At 40.5% G+C, this 21,159-nt stretch overlaps 1 protein-coding gene across 8 annotated transcripts in view; it reads left to right on the forward strand.

The window, feature by feature from the left end:
• Positions 1-18,871, forward strand: part of SWT1 (SWT1 RNA endoribonuclease homolog) — a 213,281-nt gene extending 194,410 nt beyond the window's left edge. For all 8 annotated transcript variants that reach the window (XM_058274866.2, XM_058274868.2, XM_071207612.1 and 5 more), the window contains one exon: positions 17,875-18,871. In XM_058274866.2, the coding sequence (XP_058130849.1) occupies positions 17,875-18,004 (130 nt within the window). In that variant the 3' untranslated portion in view covers positions 18,005-18,871. The remainder of the gene's footprint in view (positions 1-17,874) is intronic.
• Positions 18,872-21,159: the final 2,288 nt, after the last annotated feature.

Here is a 21,159-nt window from a genome sequence, read left to right on the forward strand (position 1 = left end):
TCTTAAATATGTTATACCACTGTCTTCTCGCCTCCATGGTTTCTGGTGAGAAATCAGCATTTCATCTTATTGGGTATCCCTTATATGTTATGCATTGCTTTTCTCTTGCTGATCTCAGAATTCTCTCTTTGTCTTTGGCATTTGACATTCTGATTACTATGTACCTTGGAGTTTGTCTATTCAGATTTTTTCGGATGGGAGTACATTGTGCTTCCTGGATATGGATATCTATGTTCTTCAATAGGGTTGGGAAATTTTCTACCACTATTTCTTCAAATATTTCTTCTTCCTCTTTTCCCTTCTCTTCTCCTTCTGGGACACCCATGACACATATGTTTGCATGTCTTTTGCTGTCATTTAGTTCTCTGAGACCTTGTTCAATTTTTTCCATTCTTTTCTTCATCTCTTCTTTCGTATGTTCACTTTCAGAGGCCATTTCTTCAAGCTCACCAATCCTTTCTTCAGCCTCCTTAAATCTGCTACTATATGATTCCAGTGTGTGTTTTTTTTTAATTTCATTGATTGCATCTTTCATTCCCATAAGATCTGCTATTTTTCTATGTATGCTTTCAAATTCTTCTTTGTGCTCATCCAATGTCTTCTGAATATCCTTAATCTCTTTAGCCATCTCATTGAATTTATTAAGGAGATCTGTTTGAACATCTATGATTAGTTGTCTCAACTCCTTTATGTCACCTAGAGGCTTATCTTGTTCCTTTAACTGGGCCATAGCTTCCTGTTTCTTGGTGTGGATTGTAATTTTTGGTTGGTGCCTTTGCATCTGGCTTACTAGAGTATTTATTCTGGGTGCAGTTTTTCTCTTTAGTTTAGGGTTTCCTCTCTTTTCTCCCTTGCTGGTTGTGCAGTAGGAGCCAAGCATGTAGTTGGTGCTGTAAGCTGTGGAGCTTCAAGCTGTCCTCGTTGTACCAGGGACCAATGAAGCTTCTTCCAACTTTCTCCTTTGCCAGAGGTAGGGACAGAGTCACAGCTAGGTGGAATAATCCATGTGCAGGCCTAGACTGTAGTTGCCCAGAGAGACTGATGAAGCTTCACATCCCTTTCTCCCCTGCCTGGGGCAGGGATGGAGCTGCAGGTGTGGGCAGCAATCTCTGCAGTGAGGGTCCAAGATGACTGCAGTTTCCCTGGTAGACTTCTGATTTTCAGTCTATGGCAGCCAAAGTTCCCTGCAGTTATCTATATAGGCTGGTGCAGGGCTCCTCAGTCGCCTCCCCACCAGAGGTGGGGCTGAAGCCCAGGCAGGCTGTGTGAAAGAAACTGGTTCCTGCTGACACTGAGAGTTTCAGTCAGCCCAGCTTCCCCTCAGGCTGCGGGTGGAGTCAGAATGGTGGCTACTGGCCTCTTTCTGACTTGGGCTGGTTCACAGCCCCCTGTTCCCAGGGTTATCTCTTAGCCAGCCAAGTCTACCAATCACTGGAAATCAGCAGCCAACTGTCCTCTCCTCCCCTGTTTTTGGGAAATGGAGCTTCCAATTCCCATCACAGAACAGCCCCTGGGGTAGCTCGTGCCACCAGCATAGGATAATCACTGGCCTCCTTGGCTTGGCCGGTAATTTCCCAGAGAGGCTGGCACAGGTCCCCACAGCTTCATCCCTTCTGCAGGTCGCACTGGGGTCTAGGCTAGACCTGCAATGTGATCTGGATGGGAAGAAGCTGATCCCCACCAGCACTGGGATTCTCAGTCCGCCCGCTTCCCCTCATGGCAGGCGCGGAGTTAAGATGGCAGCTCCTGGCCTCTTTCTGACTTGCACAGGCTCAAACCTTAGCTCTTCTCAGGATCATACTGCAGCCCACTGAATTTCCTCATCATAGTTGAAATTGGTGCCCAACTGTCTCTTCCTCCCCCATTTGGGGAAGTGGAACTTTTGATTCCAGTCATGGAACAGCTCGCTAGGCAGCTTGTGCCTCCAGTGGAGGATGGGCACCAGTCTCCAAGGTGTGGAGCGCTCTACTTATGAGTCTTCTCTGCAGACGGTCATCTCCTCCTTCCACTCCTTCAAAAATGTTGCAGGATGCTCTTCTCATCTTCTGGAGCCCCCAAACAGGTGCCTCAGCTAGCTCCAGAGAGCTCTGGGTGTTTGCTAACTGCTCTGTGGCTGGAGCTGACTCTAGGAGCTCCTTACTGTGCCACCAACTTGCTGGTTCTCTCAAAATGGTTTATTTTTGTATTTTTAGACTTTTTTTTTTATGCCGTCATATTCTGGTTGCATTGTTAGTCCTGCCTACCAGTGACAGGACAAGTCCTTGTTTTCCCCAGTGTGTACTTCCTTTCTTATTAGATCTCTCCTAGTCCACGTTGGCTCTCTTATTTTTTGTTGTTTCCTTTTAAAGAGATTCATGATAAGATTTGGTCTAACATTACAGCAATTATAGTGGATAAACATTTATGCTAAACTTTTCCAAAAAGCCCTATTTCTTTTCCTTTTGTTTTAGGGTAATAAGAGCCAGCGCTCCCCACCCTCTTCTTCTTTTTTTCTTTGAGTTTTATATCAAATGTTTGAGATCAAAGTTGTATCTTTACTAGTACACTTTAATTTTGATTACCCACACAATGAAATTTAAAAATATAATTAAAGTGAAATTTAAAATAAAATTATATATATGTAAATATATAAATTGTGTGTGTATGCATGTTTTAAGTGTAAGTTAATCCAGATAAAGTAGTTTATGTAACAGAATTGCCAAGAGTCTCGAGTCATTGTTAGTTAAGTATAGAGTGGTGCTTCCTTTCTTATAAAATATTTTTTAAATATTGGGTTGTTCTTGGAAAACAATGGTGAAGAAATAAATGATACACAAGTTTGAATAGCATTGAGAGATCTACAGGTAAACAATTTTGGTTATCTTTAATTCAATAAGAATAATTTCTGGTGAAATGAATCATTTAAAATAGAATTTCTGAAAGCTCTATTGATGTGTTTTTAATAATACTAATTATATATGATGATTCAAATGGTAAGATAAAACAATTTTCTTTTGTGGAAGCTAAAATAATAGAACAATAAAACTTTTAATTTTTAATTCTGAAGTAAACTTAGTGGTCATTTGCTGACTGACAAGATTTTTCTTTATTTGTCTTCCTTTGCTTTTGCTGTTGATAACTTTCAGATGTACCTGTTTGGCTGCAAAATTTTACAAGCAGGCACAGTGACAGAGTTAACTATCAAGGTGCTTCTGCTGTTAAAACTTTAATTAATGTGATGCTTTCAAGCCATTAGAATTGATAATAATATATAAATGTTACTAAGCAACACAGTTATGAAATTCCACTCACTCACTAGATTAAAATATGTTTTCCAAGAAAATCTTAACCCATGGGCATGTAGTTGGGGGGGGAAATGATTTTATATCCTAATCTTCAGACTGTCAATGAATCAATGCTCTTATCCATGACGTTTGTAGATAATCCACATGTAAAGGTTTGTATATGTAATCTTTGTGTCAAAAATATAATAGCCTATTTTGGGGAAGCAGACTTGGCCCAGTGGATAGGGCGTCCATCTACCACATGGGAGGTACACGGTTCAAACCCCGGGCCTCCTTGACCCGTGTGCATCTGACCCACGCGCAGTGCTGATGTGCTCAAGGAGTGTCGTGCCACGCAGGGGTGACCCCGCGTAAGGGAGCCCCATGCACAAGGAATGTGCCCCGTAAGGAGAGCCGCCCAGTGCGAAAGAAAGTGCAGCCTGCCCAGGAATGGCGCCCCACACACGTATAGCTGACACAATAAGATGATGCAACAAAAAGAAACACAGATTCCCATGCCACTGGGAACGGAAGTGGACAAAAAGAAGAACATACAGCAAATGGACACAGAGAACAGACAACTGGGGTGGGGAGCAGGGGGGGAGGGAAGGAGAGAGAGAAAAAATATATATATAATAGCCTGTTTCTGAAGCTGTGAAAAGCTCACTGTAATAACATGGAGGGCAGAGTCCTTTGCTGCATGGTTCCAGTTAGATGTCTAAAAATATTTTGACTCCAGCTTACTTTTAAAATAATTGGGATAATTGAGAATAATTGGGATTTCAGGAGGTGTGGGGGACAAGCTCTATGTTCGTAGTTACAGTAATTGCTTCTTTTTCTTTTCTTCATTTTCTTTCCTCTTAACTGTGTCAGGGATTTTGAACTATGACATTAACTAATAAGCTCCCTCTTATACTCAAAACAATGATTTTGAAGAGAAATGTATCTCATGTTTTGGTTGTATTGAAACATGGTGATTGCTGCTTAGCAGGCTTTTGGTTAATAGCATTTAGATTTGTTACTCTGTTGTTTCTCTTGAAATTATTGGTCATGATTTACATAGCATGATTGGTGTCTCCCATATTAGCTTCTAGTGTGCATTCTGGAAGAATGACTTACCCTGCAAATAGGTGGCTACCTTTGGGACTGTTAAAGAAAACCATTACTTAAATTGTCTGAATTTGCTAATTTTTATTTTGATTTACTATGAAAGGGGAGACTGTTGATGTACCAACACACCATATATATATATAACAATAGGGAGGTAATTTAGTAACTCAAGAATATAAAACAATTTTATAGTTTCCAATTAAAGTAAATAATGAGAAAACAAGGACACAAACCGCTTTATGCACATCAATGTTCATAGCAGCATTGTTCACTGTTGCCAAAAGTTGGAATCAACCCAAATGCCCATCAACAGATGAATGGGTAAATAAAATGTGGTATATACATACAATGGAATACTACTCAGCTTTAAGAACGAATACACTATAAACACACGTGATAACATGGATGAATCTTGAGAACCTTATGTTGAGTGAAGCAACCCAGGCATTGAAGGACAAATACTACATGACCTCAATGATATGAAATAAGTAAACCAAGCTGCCTCAGAGAGCTAGAGACTGGATGATAGGCTTAAAGTAAATTGGGGGGTAGAGGAAGGATGTAAGCTGACACCTACATGGGTGAAATCTATGATAAGCTGGAGGTAAGTATTTGTACAAGGAAGGGATAAAATGGGGGAATAGGCTTACTTTTGGGTGGGGCTTTGCAGGCTTGAGGGGGCTAGGGATGGGAGGATGGGTAATACTGCCCAAGAAATTGGGGGGAGGGGGAAGGAATGTACGAACATAGGAGATTGTCAGGTATTTGGTTGAGAGTATAATGCTGAGAAAACTTTTTCAAAAATATAATAAGGAAGGTTACCTGTTTAAGATGCTTAAAAGGGATAATCCAACACAGGACAGGCTCCTAGGAAGTGTGAGTGCTCATTTTGCCATAGTGGATTATATCGTTGGATAGAGACCCATATAATGAGAGTCCTGGGGAGGACTGATGTTCTCAAATAGAGGGAATTGTATCTATTGAGAGAAATGGTGGCTCCCAGTGCATTAGGGCAGTTGAGCATGTCAAGCCCTCAACACTGTTGCAAGTATCTCTGAACATGGCCCTTCAAGCAATGAAGATTGACAGTCACTGTGGGCCCTAAGGAGAGGGGAAAAGAGGTGTTGAATAGATGGAGTCAATGTAACTGTGTGGGCAATAGAAGTGTTCCTCAAGATTACACAAGGATGGATATAAGGCATGTTAAATTACACCAAAAATATATAGGGGCCGATAGGCTAAAATGTAAATCATAATGTAAAACATAAGATAACTAAAAATTTGGAAAATTGTATAGTCTAAAATATAAACCACAATGTAAACTCAAATGTTACCTTGTTTGAAAGCTGTTGTCTCAATATCTGTACCTCAGTTTCAGTAAATATAGTATGAATATGTAAAAAGATTATTGCTGTGGAAGGGAAAAGGGTTTTTTGTTGGATATGTGGGAGTACTGTATATTGTATATATGAATTACTGTGATCCAAAACTTTTGTGAAGATAAGCTTAATAATTAGGAAAAAGAAAAAAGAAAAAGAAAGGATGTAGAGGGAAGCAGACTTGGCCCAGTGGTTAGGGCGTCCGTCTGCCACATGGAAGGTCCGCGGTTCAAACCCCAGGCCTCCTTGACCTGTGAGGAGCTGGCCCATGCGCAGTGCTGATGCGTGCAGGGAGTGCCGCGCAGGGGTGTCCGTCACGTAGGGGAGCCCCAGGTGCAGGGGGTGCGCCCCGTAGGGAGAACCGCCCAGTGCGAAAGAAAGTGCAGCCTGCCCAGGAATGGTGCCGCACACACAGATAGCTGACACAACAGGATGACGCAACAAAGAGAAACACAGATTCCCGTGCTGCTGACAACAACAGAAGCAGACAAAGAAGACACAGCAAAAAGATACAGAGAACAGACAACTGGGGTGAGGGGGAAGGGGAGAGAAATAAATAAATAAATCTTTAAAAAAAAATAAAAGAAAGGACATAGACATTGAGGAAAAGATGGAAGAAGTTGCCTTGCCAATTTGCATACAGGGCAATACTTATTGCAGTGATGGAAGGCAAAACATCAAAAAAAAAAGCTTTTGCATTTTAAAATTTTTTGGTACCCCAATTTATTTTTACCTTAATTTTTCTAAATTAATATGTATTCTATATCTAACATTTAAACTCATCACTATATTCCATTTTACTGTTAATGGAACCTGGCAATATATTGGGCTTCATTTTTTAAGAAGTTTTGGGTAACAGAGAAGTTCACAATGGCAGGGGAGGAATACTGGTGTGGGATGTTATTGACAGGGGACACATGGTCAGCAGGGAGTTCTCCAGGGCATATATCCAGGGTACATAAAAATGTTTGGATACTTTCATAGTGGTTACAATTAAAAACAACAACTGAGGGAGTGCTGAGTTCCTAACCAGGGGAGCTCTATCACAGTCCCTAGAGAAACAGCAACAATCCCCCAAGTACAATGGCAAAGACCAAAAAAGAAGGAAGGTCCAACAATGAGCCCTTGATACTAATGACTATGCTTGTAAGCCTGTGCACCTGAAATAAGAACAAGGTCTAGAGCTGCAGAGTGCCCAAGAGGTACCTCCTGAGAGCCTCCGTGTTGTTCAAATGTGGCCGGTCTTGAAGCCAAACTCAGCATGTAAATTTGTTGCCTTCCCCCCAGCATGGGACATGACTCCCAGTGTGAGCCTCCCTAGCCCCAAGGGATTACTACCAAGTACCAGCTGATGATGTAACTAGAAAATGACCTTGAATAAAAGAGTCAACTCAGACCAGCAGAATATCTCAGTCTACATATAATACCAGGAGTTAAAAATGCTTTTTGACCTAAATCAAAGGGGGAAATGGAAAGGACAAATGAGTTTATATGGCTATGAGTATCCAAAAAGAGCCAGGAAGTTATCAGAGGGATTGCCCTTATGCACACCTGAGCAGAGTCCCAGAGACAGATAAAGTAGATACAATCCCAGGTATTCGTTCTTCTGAGGGCTACAGAGACCCACAGGTTCTATGGTCATGGCAGCTGGAGTTCAGTGCCATGTCAGCTGGCCCTACTTTGGAGTTTGTGTTTCTGTGTGATGGAGCTGGACTCAGATGTGATCTTTGTCCACAAGCCTCTCCTGTTACTTTTACTGAAACTGTAGTTGGTGCTGGGGTTTCATGTATACCCAGGGGACCTGCATCTCTGGACTGACCATGTGATAGCCAGGCCCTGAGCCCCAACAGACTTGCAACTCCTACACTCTGGATTATTGGACTTACCCCACTCAGCTAACATGGAGGTGAAGAAGGTCAACCACCACACCAGGGAGCCAAGAGTGCCTACATCCGAAAGCAGGAGAATTGCATCCAGCATCCATGTGGAATCTAAACCCCGTCTTGATATAGATGTGGAGTGGACACCATTCCAAGGTCCACAGGATGGAGGAATAGAGTATGGATTAGAGTGGACTTACTGATATTCTATTCATGAACTGTTGTGAATAGTAATAGAAGAAAATGTGGCATTGGTGTGGAGAAAGTGTCCATGGTGGCTGCTGGGGGTAGGGAGTGGGAGGAAGAGATGTGATGTGGAGGCATTTTCGGGGGTTGGAGTTGTCCTGGGTGGTGCTGCAGGGATGGTTGCCAGATGTTGTGTGTCCTCCCATGGCCCGATGGGTGGACTGTGGGAGAGTGTGGGCTATGGTGTGGACCATTGACCGTAGGGTGCAGTGGTGCTCAGAGGTATATTCGCCAAGTGCACTGAATGTCTCATGATAATGGAGGAGGTTGTTGTTATGGGAGGGGGAGTGGGATGAGGGGGGTGTGGAGTATATGGGGACCTCATATTTTCTTAATGTAGCAATAATAAAATAAATAAAGACAAAAATAAATAGGAAAAAAAATAAAGTAAATAATGAAGATTCCAGATTGAAAGTAGTTTTGCTTAAAAGGCAGATTCCATAAGACACAGTAGAACTTTGGTGTTCTCTTTATAATTCATTTGGTGTTTTCCTTATCTTAGAAATTTTATACTCTTTGAATTTGCTTCTGCTCTTGCCAGTGGGGTGTAAGAACTCCACTTATTCTGAGCAAATTAGGAGTTTGCTTAGAAAATCTAGAATGATGAATTAAGATTATCAAACAGATTTTCAGACAATCTGTTTGAAATTTGTGACATCTTCTATCTATATGAGAAATAAGTTAGGGGCCATCTTTAATTCACTTTGCTGTATATGAAGTGTTGTGATATGATTGTGAGGCAAATCTCTAATAAGTCATTGTTTTCTCTATGCAAATAGTTTGTGACATCAGCTTTAGAAAGTACCTGGCATGTCCAAATAATACACTATTTAAGACAGCATGTATATTAGAACCACTTTTCTTTGTGACAAGTGTTTAAGGAATTGCTGCTTTCTGACTCCAGGGATCAGCTTCATGGTAGTGTCTTCAGATTGTATTAGAGTTGGGAGTCACTAAGCATGGTCCCTGGAATTTGTAAGAAATGTGAATTCTAATGCTCTAAGAGATGATGCCTAACAGTTTGCATTTTAACCACCCCTCTAGAGCATGATAAAGTTTGAGAAACGCTGCATAAAATTAATAGTTTGGTCTGTCCAAGAAGCTTGAGAAAGAAAAAGCAGTGGACAAATATATATATATATCTAAACCAAATATAGACGTTTGATGTTTCAGCTTTAATTAGAGAAGAATTACGTAATTTTATGTGTCTGTTATTTTTTCTTAGTTCAGGTAAAAGTCATGTAACAAAAATTGATCATTTTAACTCTTTTAAAGTGTACAATTCAACATTTAGTACATGCACTTTTATGCAATTTTCATTTCTGTCTGGTTCAAGACATTTTCATCACCCCAAAAGGAAACCCAGTACCCGTTAAGCAGTCACTCCACATTTCAGTACTTCACTCCTTCTTATGACTGAATGACATTCCATTGTGTGTGGATACACTACAATTTGTTTATCCATTCATTCATTGATGGGCATTTCATTGTTTCCACTCTTTGGTTATTGTGAACAGTGTTGCTATGAACATTCATTTACAAGTATTTGTTTGAACACCTGTTTTGAACTCCTTTGAATTTATTCCTTAAAGTGGAAATTGCTGGGTCATCTGGTTATTCTATGTTTAACTTTTTGAGGAATTGCCAAACTGTTCTCCATAGTAGTTGCACCATTTTACATTTTCGCCAGTAATACATGGGGGTTTCAAATTTTCCATATCCTTGCCAACATTTTTTTCCTTTTATATAAAATTATAGCCATCCTAATGATATGAAGTGCTATCTTATTATGGTTTTGATTTGATGTTCCCTAACACTAATGATCTTGAGCAACCTTTCATGTGCTTCCATTTGTTTATCGTCTTTGCCCATTTTTAACTTGGGTTGTTTGTCTTTTTCTTGTTGAGTTGTAGAAATCCTTTATATATTCTGGTTATTAAGCCCTTATCAGTATATGATTTTCATCTATTTTCTGCCATTCTAGAGGTCTTTTTTTGCTTTCTTGATAGCGTTTGAAAAGTTTTAAATTTTGATGGTCCAATCTGTTTTTTCTTTTGTTTGTGCTTTTGGTGTCATGTGTAAGAATCCATTGCCAAATAGGAGAGTTATCCCTATGTTTTGTTCTAAGAGTTTTGTAGTTTAAGCTCCTAAATATATCTTTGATCTGTTTTGAATTGTTTTTTGTATGTGATGTGAGGTAGGGGTCTACTTTCATTCTTTTACAATTGAATATCCTTTTGTACTAGCACAATTTGTTGAAGAGACTGTTTTTCCCCCATTGAATGGTCTTGCCATCCTTTTGAAAATCAGTTCACTATAGGTATATTAAACCATTTCTATTCTGTTTGGGCTATATGTCTATTTTTTTTCTTTCTCTCTTTCTTTCCCCTTTCCCCCCATTGTCTGCTCTCTGTGTCCATTCGCTGCGTGTTTTTCAGTGTCTGCTTGCATTCTTGTCAGGCAGCACTGGGAAACTGTAGCTTTTTTGTTGTTTTTGCATCATTTTGCTGCATCAGCTCTCTGTGTGTGCATTGCCACTTCTGGGTGGGCTACACTCTTTTCGTGTGGGGTGGCTCTCCTTGCAGGGTGTACTCCTTGAGCGTGGGGCACCCCTACGTGGGGGACACCCCTACATAGCACGGCACTCCTTGTGCATGGCAGTACTGCGCATGGGCCAGCTACCACATGGGTTGGGAGACCCTGGGGATCAAACCCTGGACCCTCCATATGGTAGGCGGATGCTCTATCAGTTGAGCCACAACTGCTTCCCTATGTCTATCTTTATACAAGTGCCACACTATTTTGATTATGTTGGCTTTGTATAGTAAGTTTTTTTATTGGGAACTTTGAGTCCTCCAACTTTATTTTTCTTTTCGGTTATTTGGGGTCCCTTGCAGTTTCATAAGATTTTCAAGACCATTTTTTTCCATTTCTTCAAAAAAGATTGTTGGAATTTTTATATGAATCGCATTGACTCTGTAGATCACTTTGGGAGTATTTTAGTTTGCTAAAAGCTGCCAAGGCAATATACCAGAAGTGGATTGGCTTTTACAATGGGGATTTATTACTTACAAGCTTACAGTTTCAAAACTGAGAAAAATGTCCAAATCAAAGCGTCAGGTGAGGCTCTCTCCCATGGCTGCCAATGATCCTGGACTCCTGTCACATGGCAAGGCACAGTGGTGACACCTGTCCAACTCTGCCTTCTCCTTCAGACTGTTGCTTTCAGCTTCTTGCTGCTCCTTCTGTGGCTTTCTCTTTCTTGGGCTCCACTGATTTCAGTTTTTTTCCTCTTTTAGCTTTCTCTCTCAGCTTCTGTAGGTTTCTCCTGAGCTCCCAGGTCTTTTTCTCTGTGTCTCTGACCCTTTTCTCTGTATTCATCCTGTTTATAAAGAATTCCAGTAAGAGGATTAAGACCCATCCTTGGTCATGGCCTTACTGAAATAATCTAATAAAAGGTCCTTACCTGGGAAGCGGACTTGGCCCAATGGATAGGGCGTCCATCTGCCACATGGGAGGTCTGCAGTTCAAACCCCGGGCCTTCTCCACCCGTGTGGAGCTGGCCCACATGCAGTGCTGATGCGCGCAAGGAGTGCCGTGCCACGCAGGGGTGTCCCCGCATAGGGGAGCCCCACGCGCAAGGAGTGAGTCCTGTAAGGAGAGCTACCCAGCACGAAAGAAAGTGCAGCCTGCCCAAGAATGGCGCCGCACACACTGAGAGCTGATACAACAAGTTGACGCAACAAAAAGAAACACAGATTCCCGGTGCCACTGATAAGGATAGACGCAGTCACAGAAGAACACACAGCAAATGGACACAGAGCAGACAACCGGCCAAGGGGGGGCAGGTGGAGAGAAATAAAAAAAATAAATCTTTTAAAAAAAAGGTCTTTAACTGAAGTAATCAAATCAAAAGTTCCCATCTACAGTAGGTTCATACCCACAGGAATAGATCAACTCTAAGGATGTGATCCTCTGGGGGTATATACACACACTGTCTCAAACTACCACAGGGAGTATTATTTTAACAATGTTAATTAAGCCTTCCACTCTGTTAGCACATTTTTTTCAGCAATGTTTTGTAGTTTTCAGTGTTCAAGTCTTGGTTAAATTTACTCCTAAGTATTTTATTCTTCATGATGTTATCATAAAATTGGAAGTTTCCTAATTTCATTTTGAGATTGTTCATTGGTATATAGAAATACAACTGGGGAAGTGGATTTGGCTCAATGGATAGTGCGTCCGCCTACTACATGGGAGGTCCAAGGTTCAAACCCAGGGCCTCCTGTCCCACGTGATGAGCTGGCCCATGCACAGTGCTGATGTGCACAAGGAGTGCCATGCCACGCAGGGGTGTCCCCCACATAGGGGAGCCCCACACACAAGGAGTGTGCCCTGTAAGGAGAGCTGCCCAGCACAATAGAGAGTGCAGCCTGCCCAAGAATGGCGCTGCAGACACAGATAGCTGACACAACAAGATGACGCAACAAAAAGAAATGCAGATTCCAGGTGCTGCTGATAAGGATAGAAGTGGTCACAGAAGAACACACAGCGAATGGACACAGAGAGCAGACAATTCGGGAGGGAGTGGAGAAATAAATTAAAAAATAAAATCTTAAAAAAAAAAAAATAGAGGATTCCCATATACTCCATCCCCTCCCCCTTCCACAATTTCCCACATTAACATCTTTCACTAGTGTGGTACATTTGTTACAATTGATGAACATGTATTGAAGCATTGTGTACATTATGGTTTACACTTTGCCCTGCACAATTTTATAAGTTTTGTGAAAATGTATAATGGCCTATATCCATCTTTGGAATGTCATGTAGGAAAATTCCACGTCCCCAAAATACTCAATGTTCTATTTTTCCCTCTCTCTCCCCTCAGAACCTCTGGTGGCTGCTGCCTTTATCTCAGTGATATGAACTCTTTCATTGCTAAAATAATAAGTCTGCTTTAGTCCATAGTTGCTTTCCCCCTTATGTATGTTCTTTCCTCAATCTTGAGGATTTGGGGGTAGTGATGCCCACTCTGCCTCCAATTGAGAAGAGGCTTAGATACCATGGGGCATATAGATGGAACTGTTTTGTTTGCAGTTGGAGACACTCTGCATTCCCTAAAATGGGTGTTGTCCATCATCAGCCTTTTATTAGTTGTCTTAGGTGAATCCAATGAACTGGAGAGTAGGTGTTGCAATTCTGCTGATTTTCATGGCTCAACCAGCATATGAACAGACTGAAGATTTTTAAGTCTCTGGAACATATATTTAACAAGTATAGCGCAATTATAGGTTCAGATGAAAAGGGCAGAAGAGCCATGCCTGTATAGGGAAATTATAAATAAGTCTAACTCTGTTACATTGGGGAGCATATCTTCCAAAATAGGCCCACTGACAGGGTGCCAAATTCCTGAGGTTGTCTGCCCTACCTATGCTGCTCGCAATGTCTCTAGAGCCCTCAGGAGCCCCTCTGTTTGAGGCACTGTTTACTGTGGTAGTCAATGAGGTCCTGCTGAAACATGTATAACCATAACCTCTGGAATGGCCTCCTGGTGCATTTTGAAATCTCTTAGACATAAAAATGCATTTGTATTTTAATATTTCTCCCTTTTGGTCAAGGTCTTTTTCCATATCATTGCTAGTTGGTGCTTGGTAATAATTCCTCTGTGCCAGGAAGGCCTATCCCTGGGAGTCATGTCTCATGCCTGTGGGGGGAAGGTAGTGTGTTTATATGCTGAATTTGGCTTAGAGAGAGACCACATTTGAGCATCAAGGAGGCTTTCAGGAGTTAACTCTTGGGCAATATATAATACTAGACTAAGTTTCAGTTTCACAAGAAAAGGTTCATACGCACAGTCATCAATATCAAGGGCCTGACGTAATGGTCTGTTGTCCTTCACTAGGTACTGCTCATGTATTTGGATGATTATTGCTGCTCTTTTAGAGATTTTGGCAGGAATTCTTAAAGGATACTTTTTGAAAGGGCTTCTTTAATTGGTGCATGAGCACCTTTAAGTGCCTCTATGTGCCGCAGACTAATCTACCTAATACTTAATATACTGTATGTGGGAAGGAGAGAAGGGACAAAGACTAGGGGTTCTTACCCTTAAGGAAACTAAATAAACTTACGTGAAAGAAGGTAAGTCTGTCAGCTCAGATGAAACTCGGAGAAATTACTAATTTGGAATTAACAAGAAACTCTAACTTAGAAAATGTTAAAAATATAAACAAATTTGAGTTTATCCATCTTCATCTTTTGTGTACCCAGGCAGACATAAAACAAAGAAAGAATTTGCATGGCAACTTTGCACATCTGTCCTGCAAGGTATTTGTTTTTGTAGTATTCCAGACAACTATTTTTACATTTTATTGTGTTCAGCACAGTCAGTACTTTCCTACATTGATAGGGTTATATCATCTGGCTTCCTAATATAATAGATTAGTTGATATGATAATACACTATTTTAACACTGCATAACTTTTTTATGAGAGAAAGGGTATTTTGTGCAGATGTCTCAGCAACTTAGATTTATAGGAGTAGTAACAACCTTCAGTCTTGAGCATTGTAGCAGAAAGTATTAGGCGTTAGGGTCATTTACTTGGAAAAGAGAAATAGGAAAACAATAAGACATAAGATTTGTACTGGGAAACGGACTTTGGCCCAGTGGTTAGGGCGTCCGTCTACCATATGGGAGGTCCGCGGTTCAAACCCCGGGGCCTCCTTGACCCGTGTGGAGCTGGCCATGCACAGTGCTGATGCACGCAAGGAGTGCCGTGCCACGCAAGGGTGTCCCCCGCGTAGGGGAGCCCCACGCGCAAGGAGTGCGCCCGTGAGGAGAGCCGCCCAGTGTGAAAAGAAAGAGCAGCCTGCTGAGGAATGGCGCCGCCCACACTTCCCGTGCCGCTGACGACAACAGAAGTGGACAAAGAAACAAGACGCAGCAAATAGACACCAAGAACAGACAACCAGGGGAGGGGGGGAAATTAAATAAATAAATAAATCTTTAAAAAAAAAAAAAAAAAGATTTGTACTATCAGAGGAAAAGGGATAAAGACTTTTTGTTTTATATTAATCTAGGCAGACTCAGGTCAGATAGGTTGTGTTTATAGGCTCAATAAAAGGAAAAACTTTCTAGCAATTAAGAGATAACCAAAAATATAATGGGCTGCTTTTCACAGTTTTGAGTGTCCTATCACCAAGAGGTGAAAGCCAAGGTGAGATGTCTCACTCAGATGCTGCAGCCAGTAGGCAGAGGTGTTAAGGTACCTCTCAGAAGTCCTGTATAATGATATATATGTTTGTTTTGTAAGTTCACAACTATTACTACACACTTATTGTTTATATATGTTTGTGTGTGGGTGATATATTTCAATAAATTAATTAAAAAAATAAAAAAAAAAAAAGGTACCTCTCAGATATAATATCTTGCTATTCTACTTATAGCCAGAAGGGGAAGGGAGCTCAAGATTTCTTATCATTATGGTCTAATAAAACATATAGACCAAAACAAAACAAAACAAAAAAAGGTTTAAAAAAATTAAAAAACTAAAAAAAAATTTTTTTTATGTGACGAACAAACAAACACTGTGTAAAACACATTCTTTCCTCGGTCAGCAATGACAGAACTTGCTGTTGAAAACAAAATCTGTAGGTGGTAGATAATTCATTGTCAAAATACTGACTCAAATGAATAAAGTAACCAAACTCCACTAGTATGAAAAATAGGAGCTAGTGCTGACCTCTTACCTGTAGGGGATAAAAAGGGAAAAAAAAAGACATGGAAATTAAAAATCTAGTTATTGAAGGAGTTATTTTCACATATGTAAAAGTGCCCAATGAGAATAGAAACCTGCCCTTTGTTTGTTAAGTTTATAAGAAAACATTTGCATCTCTGCAACTTTGAATCTCCTAGAAGAGTTTTCCAAAAATCATTTTCTGAATAGTTGTCAAGTATTGGTAACAACATAACACTAGTTTCAGCACTGTAAATATAGGAAACAGAGCCAAAAGCCAAAAATTGGGTTTTAATCAGCCTCAGAGAAACCGTACATCTTCTGTAAGTGAGGTTCAAAATATAGTATTTACTTTTTGTTCTCACTGCTATTTCTTATCCTATGCCTTGAGTTCTGATTGCCTTCTTTTTCATTTGTAACCTACATCCACTGCCCTACTTCACTGGAGGGCAGTGAAGATAGGTAGCTAGTTGTCCAACACCATGGAGAAGGCTTGGAGCCATCGTAGAAGCAAAGAAAGCAATAACAGTATAAATGTAATAATGCAGATAACTCCCTTTTGTTGAATATGTGTTTGCCAGATACTATATTAGATGCTGGGTATAATTCTTGGACATAAACAGACCATCTCCTAGTAAGTTTACATATTTGAGACTTGAACTCTGTACACCAGGCTTAATGGATTGGTGTGCTAGTGGTGATCTACAGCTGCACATGTGAGCTATTGAGAGCCTGGCTGTGTTTCACCTTAGGTAAAATTGTCAAGTAGGCATGGCATATATTGGTCATTGCTCCCAGCTTCCCCAACCGTGGTTTAGAGTTAGCAACTAGCATTCATTCGTATATTACTAGGTAACTTATATCAGCAATCCTTTTTAAGAAGTTGAAGCTCTGCCAACTTCCTCTCAGACATCCCCTTAGTTTACCCAAGTCCACCTATTTTTAACTCCCAAACCAAAGAAGGCAAAAATCAACTATCTATTTCACAGTGTTGCTTACCTCTTAGATTAGAATATCAGCCCATCTCTTACTGGGAGAGGTCCTTTAGAGAGTAGATAAGAACTAGATTTTTTAACCTGGCCCAACATACAAAGGTCTGTTTTTAAGCATCCACCTTTGCTCAGCAGCAGCAGATCTTCCATGGGAACCATTATTACTGAATACTTGGAATTGCAAGTATTCTAAGTTGGTTGTCCAAGGGTTTGTGCAACTAAGTGCTTACCTTCTCATGTTGTTTTGTCTATGCTAAGTGTATTAATTAGCCAAAGGGGTGCTGATACAAAATACCAGCAATTGGTTGATTTTTCTTTCCCCTCCCCTCCCCCCCCCATTCAGCTCTCGTGTGTGTCCATTCACTGTGTGTTCTTCTGTGTCTGCTTGCTTTCTTGGTGGCACTGGGAATCTGTGTCTCTTTTTGTTGCATCATCTTGCTGCGTCAGCTCTCTGTGTATGCAGCACCACTCCTGGGTGGGCTGTGCTTTTTTTTCCGCATGGGGTGACTCTTCTTGCAGGGTGCACTCCTTGCGTGTGGGGCTCCCCTACACGGGGGACACATCCCCTGCGTGGCATGGCACTCCTTGCGCACGGCAGCACTGCACATGGGCCAGCTCACCACATGGGCCAGGAGGCCCTGGGTTTGAACCCTTGGACCTCCTATATGGTAGGCGGAGGCACTATCAATTGAGCCACATCCGTTTCCCTGGTTGATTTTTATAAAGGGTATTTATTTGGGGTAGGAGCTTACAGATACCAGGCCATAAAGCCTAAGTTACTTCCCTCACCAAAGTCTGTTTTCACATGTTGGAGCAAGACGGCTGCTGACGGCAATGAGGGTTCAGGCTTCCTGGGTTCCTCCCTTCATGAGACTTCTTTCTAGGTTCCAGGTTCCTTTCTTCCCAAGGCTGGCTTCTCTTTCCTCTATGTGCTTACTTCCCGGGTCTCCCGCTTAAGACTTCAGCATCAAACTCCAACATCAAGAACCCTCAACTCTGTCCTTTGCCATACCTTTTATCTGACATGGCCCTAATCATAACTGAATCATGCCTAGGTACAGACCAGATGACAAACATAATCTAATATCTCTTTTTGGAATCCATAAACATATCAAACTGCTACACTAAGGAAACATATTTGTCGATATTTTATTTCTCAAATATCAAAGAATATATTTCAAATTCCAGTGTTATCCTGTTGTTTTAAAATGTTTTTAACTTATCTGACCAACTCTCTAAGAATGATTTAATATTTCTTTTTCCTCTAGGGAAAAGTTAACCATCGGATGCCGCCAACTGGTTGAGATGGAATATACCATGCAGCAGTGCAATGCATCTGTCTATATGGAGGCCAAAAACAGGGGATGGTGTGAAGATATGCTCAACTATCAGACCTAAGTGCTGATTTGGAACTTCAAAGGAATTGACTTTGTCTTCAGGAATAACAGAGTAGCTTCAACCTGGTCACTTTTGTGAGCCAAATCCTAGAGAATTTTAAGAAATGCCTCATCCGTATGAAAATGTGATTGCCTATTACTTCCAGTCTCCCTGAGGCTTTAAATAAGCCTAATGTATCCATTGGAGGATTGCTTCTGGAGTTGACAAACCTCTCTACCTCTACTCCTGATACTGAGCCAGTATCCTCTAAGGAAAGGAGAGTCATCTCTTCAGTCATCCGCTGTGGCATTGGTGGAATGGCCAGGGCGCAGCATTATCATCTCTCCTCTAAATACAGGCATGTGACCAGAGATACTTCCAAACCCCAAGAAAAAATTAGGACATGACCATGCTCGCGCCATATCCCAAATGAATTCTTAACCCTGGACTGATTTTGTGATCAAATTATCTTCAGTGTAGACCTAGTGAAAATAACTCTACTCCCTCTCTTCAGTCCCTCCCCCACCACCTTTCCAAGGTAAGGAAAGTACAACTCTGACTTCAGCTCCAGCTTGCTATACTCTCTCTTCTCTGGACTTGTCACTTTTCAGTGCATTCCTAATGGGGAAGAGCAGGTAGACCCCTATGCAGTTTTCCCTTAAAATGTGAAGCAGCATAAATTTATGGGATTAGGTGGCAGTGTCTGATATTTTACCCCTGTTTAAAACCAAGTGTTTAATTGACTTATTTCTTTAGTTATACAGTGAGTTAGAAATCTTTTTTTTCTACAGTATATTATGCTTTTATTAATTCATTAGAATAAATCCAATTTGATATTCTAAATGTTAATTTATTTTTTAAAAGCAATAAATAACTTATTTTTAGTAAGATTTTGCTTTTTCTTTTAATTCCAAATTGTTTCTGAAATGTACAAGTATGATTATAAAAGTGACATTCTCCAATAAAAAACTTACTCAGGATATTCACTAGTGGTCTGTGCAGGACCCGCTAATCTTTTGTTTGCCAATTTAGGAAAACATATCACAAACTTCGTGGGTGGGGCTCAAAGTGCCATCAGGGTTATGAGCCTCAGGGTGAAGGGAAAAACTTGGAGAAAGCATCTCTGCTCTCGTGCCTCTTTCCTTTTCTTTCTTGAGAAGTCAAAAAGGCATCCCTTCCTACCACCAAAAACTTCTTTTCAGACCCTCATTCCTCACCAGCTTCTAGTTGTTGTTATGGTTGGATTTTTTTTTTTTTTCATTCTGTTTTATCTCTTTCCCTTCCTCCTGCCCATACTTTTAAAATTCAGGTTTTATTTTAATGAAATTTCTTTGTATTCCTACCATATGCAATTTTCATATATTTCATCTCCCTTATGCATATGGGTTTTAATGTTAGTTTGTCTTATACTTTGTGCATTAATTTGTCATTTGCTTTCAACCTCTTATTTAAAATGTTTTATATTTTAAGATGTGAAAGTTTTCTTCTCGTCTTATTTTGTGTTTTGATTTAAACATTCTTTTGTTTAAAAACTTTGTTTTAGCCTTTGTTCCTTTCATTAGAAATGTCAGGTTTTTGTGGGGTTTTTTTCTTTCTCCCTCCCCCATGCTGTTTTTTTAAACTTAAAATTTTACACTGTATTTCACTTGCTCTTTTTAAGAATTTTAATCTTTTTATAAGCTTATTTGTTGACTTCTTTTCTGATCTTAAATTTTATAAATTTTATACTTGTTTTCATTGCAATCCATAACAGGGGCTAAGGGTTCCTGTTTCTTCCATCCCTCACTCTTTCTTCTCTAGAATAGAGTAACTTAGTTTGCCTAAGTATCGTTAAGTCATGTTGCAGAATATACATCTGATTTGATGGGAGAAATGTCAGATCCTTTAGATGTGGAACTTCAAGTTTTAAATTTTTGTTTCTTCAATATGTGTAGCCATTATATTTTGGGCAAAAGCCATGATAAGCAAGCCATGGACTGATAGGAACTGGTGGAAAATCACATAAGGAAGGACTGTACAGATACCCTTAGCCTTGTGCTAGTGAGGATCTGGCCATCTACCTCATGAGGATTTGTCCAAGGGTTCTGTAAGTAGGTACTTGGCACCATTTTGCACTAGCCTTTCCTAAATTGCTTTTACTAAAGATGGCCCACTTCCCTCCCCAGATTAAGAGGAACTCCAGCTCTTAGCATTCTGGGCCAAGGAAAGTCTGGCTAAAGAATTGGGCCCTGTTGTACCCCACTGGGTCGTCTTGTAGGTACCTGCAGTGAGCAGTTGGGACTGCAGAAATTAGAACTTAACAGATGGGTTCATTTGATGTTCACATTGCTTGCCACACCAATGATCCGAGGACACAAAGACAAATCTAAAGCTCTGTTTCCTTGATCTTTTGAACATCATTTTGAGTACAGAAGTCCTTTCAGGGTTGAATCAGGATTGTTTAGATAGTATATCCTATTTAACCTTCGGAGCTTAGGGCATACTGTTCATACTGTTGACTTCTGGCAATTTCCCCATCTATTGGAGGCCTTTTCAGCTTCCTACCATAATGGGTCAGATTAATTCACCTCTTTCCTCTTGAGGAAATATGCCTCATTACTGAATAATCACATTCATCTTCTACTATCTCTCAGGAATTATGTCACCCTTATCCCTTTCCTGATTTAGGGGTTGGATTGACAGGCCAGTCCCCCACAGCTGGAGGCTTTTTGGCTGTTTTGCCAATGAAACACTCCAGTGCATATAACCAAGTTCTGAGAGCGGGAACTACATGCTCTTTCTCTAGTGTCTTGACTTGTGATTGTGATTGGCAAATATGTTTGACAAATTGACTTGCAGTCTTACTACTAAAACAGACATGCTCTGCCTTTGCCTACAAAAGTTTGACTTGATAACTCTTAAGTATTTGGGGATACTGTTGGGTGAAAAACAACTTAGTAAGGTAAAAACAATTCATCTCTTTTAGAATTTCCTGGAATGAATTCTCCTCAAGCCACAAATATAAGGAGGACCTCAGAGGGCTTTTATAGATATCTACATTTTAGAAATTCCATCTCTCTGTAGTCATGGATTTTATTCTTTAATCTGACTATTGATGATTGGCCAACCTGAGTGATTTTAGACACATTTTCTGGTCCATATAACAGGAATCCTGTTAAATTTGGTCTAGTTTTATT

The sequence above is a fragment of the Dasypus novemcinctus genome, chromosome 13, assembly GCF_030445035.2.
Source record: "Dasypus novemcinctus isolate mDasNov1 chromosome 13, mDasNov1.1.hap2, whole genome shotgun sequence".
Lineage (NCBI taxonomy): Eukaryota > Metazoa > Chordata > Mammalia > Cingulata > Dasypodidae > Dasypus > Dasypus novemcinctus.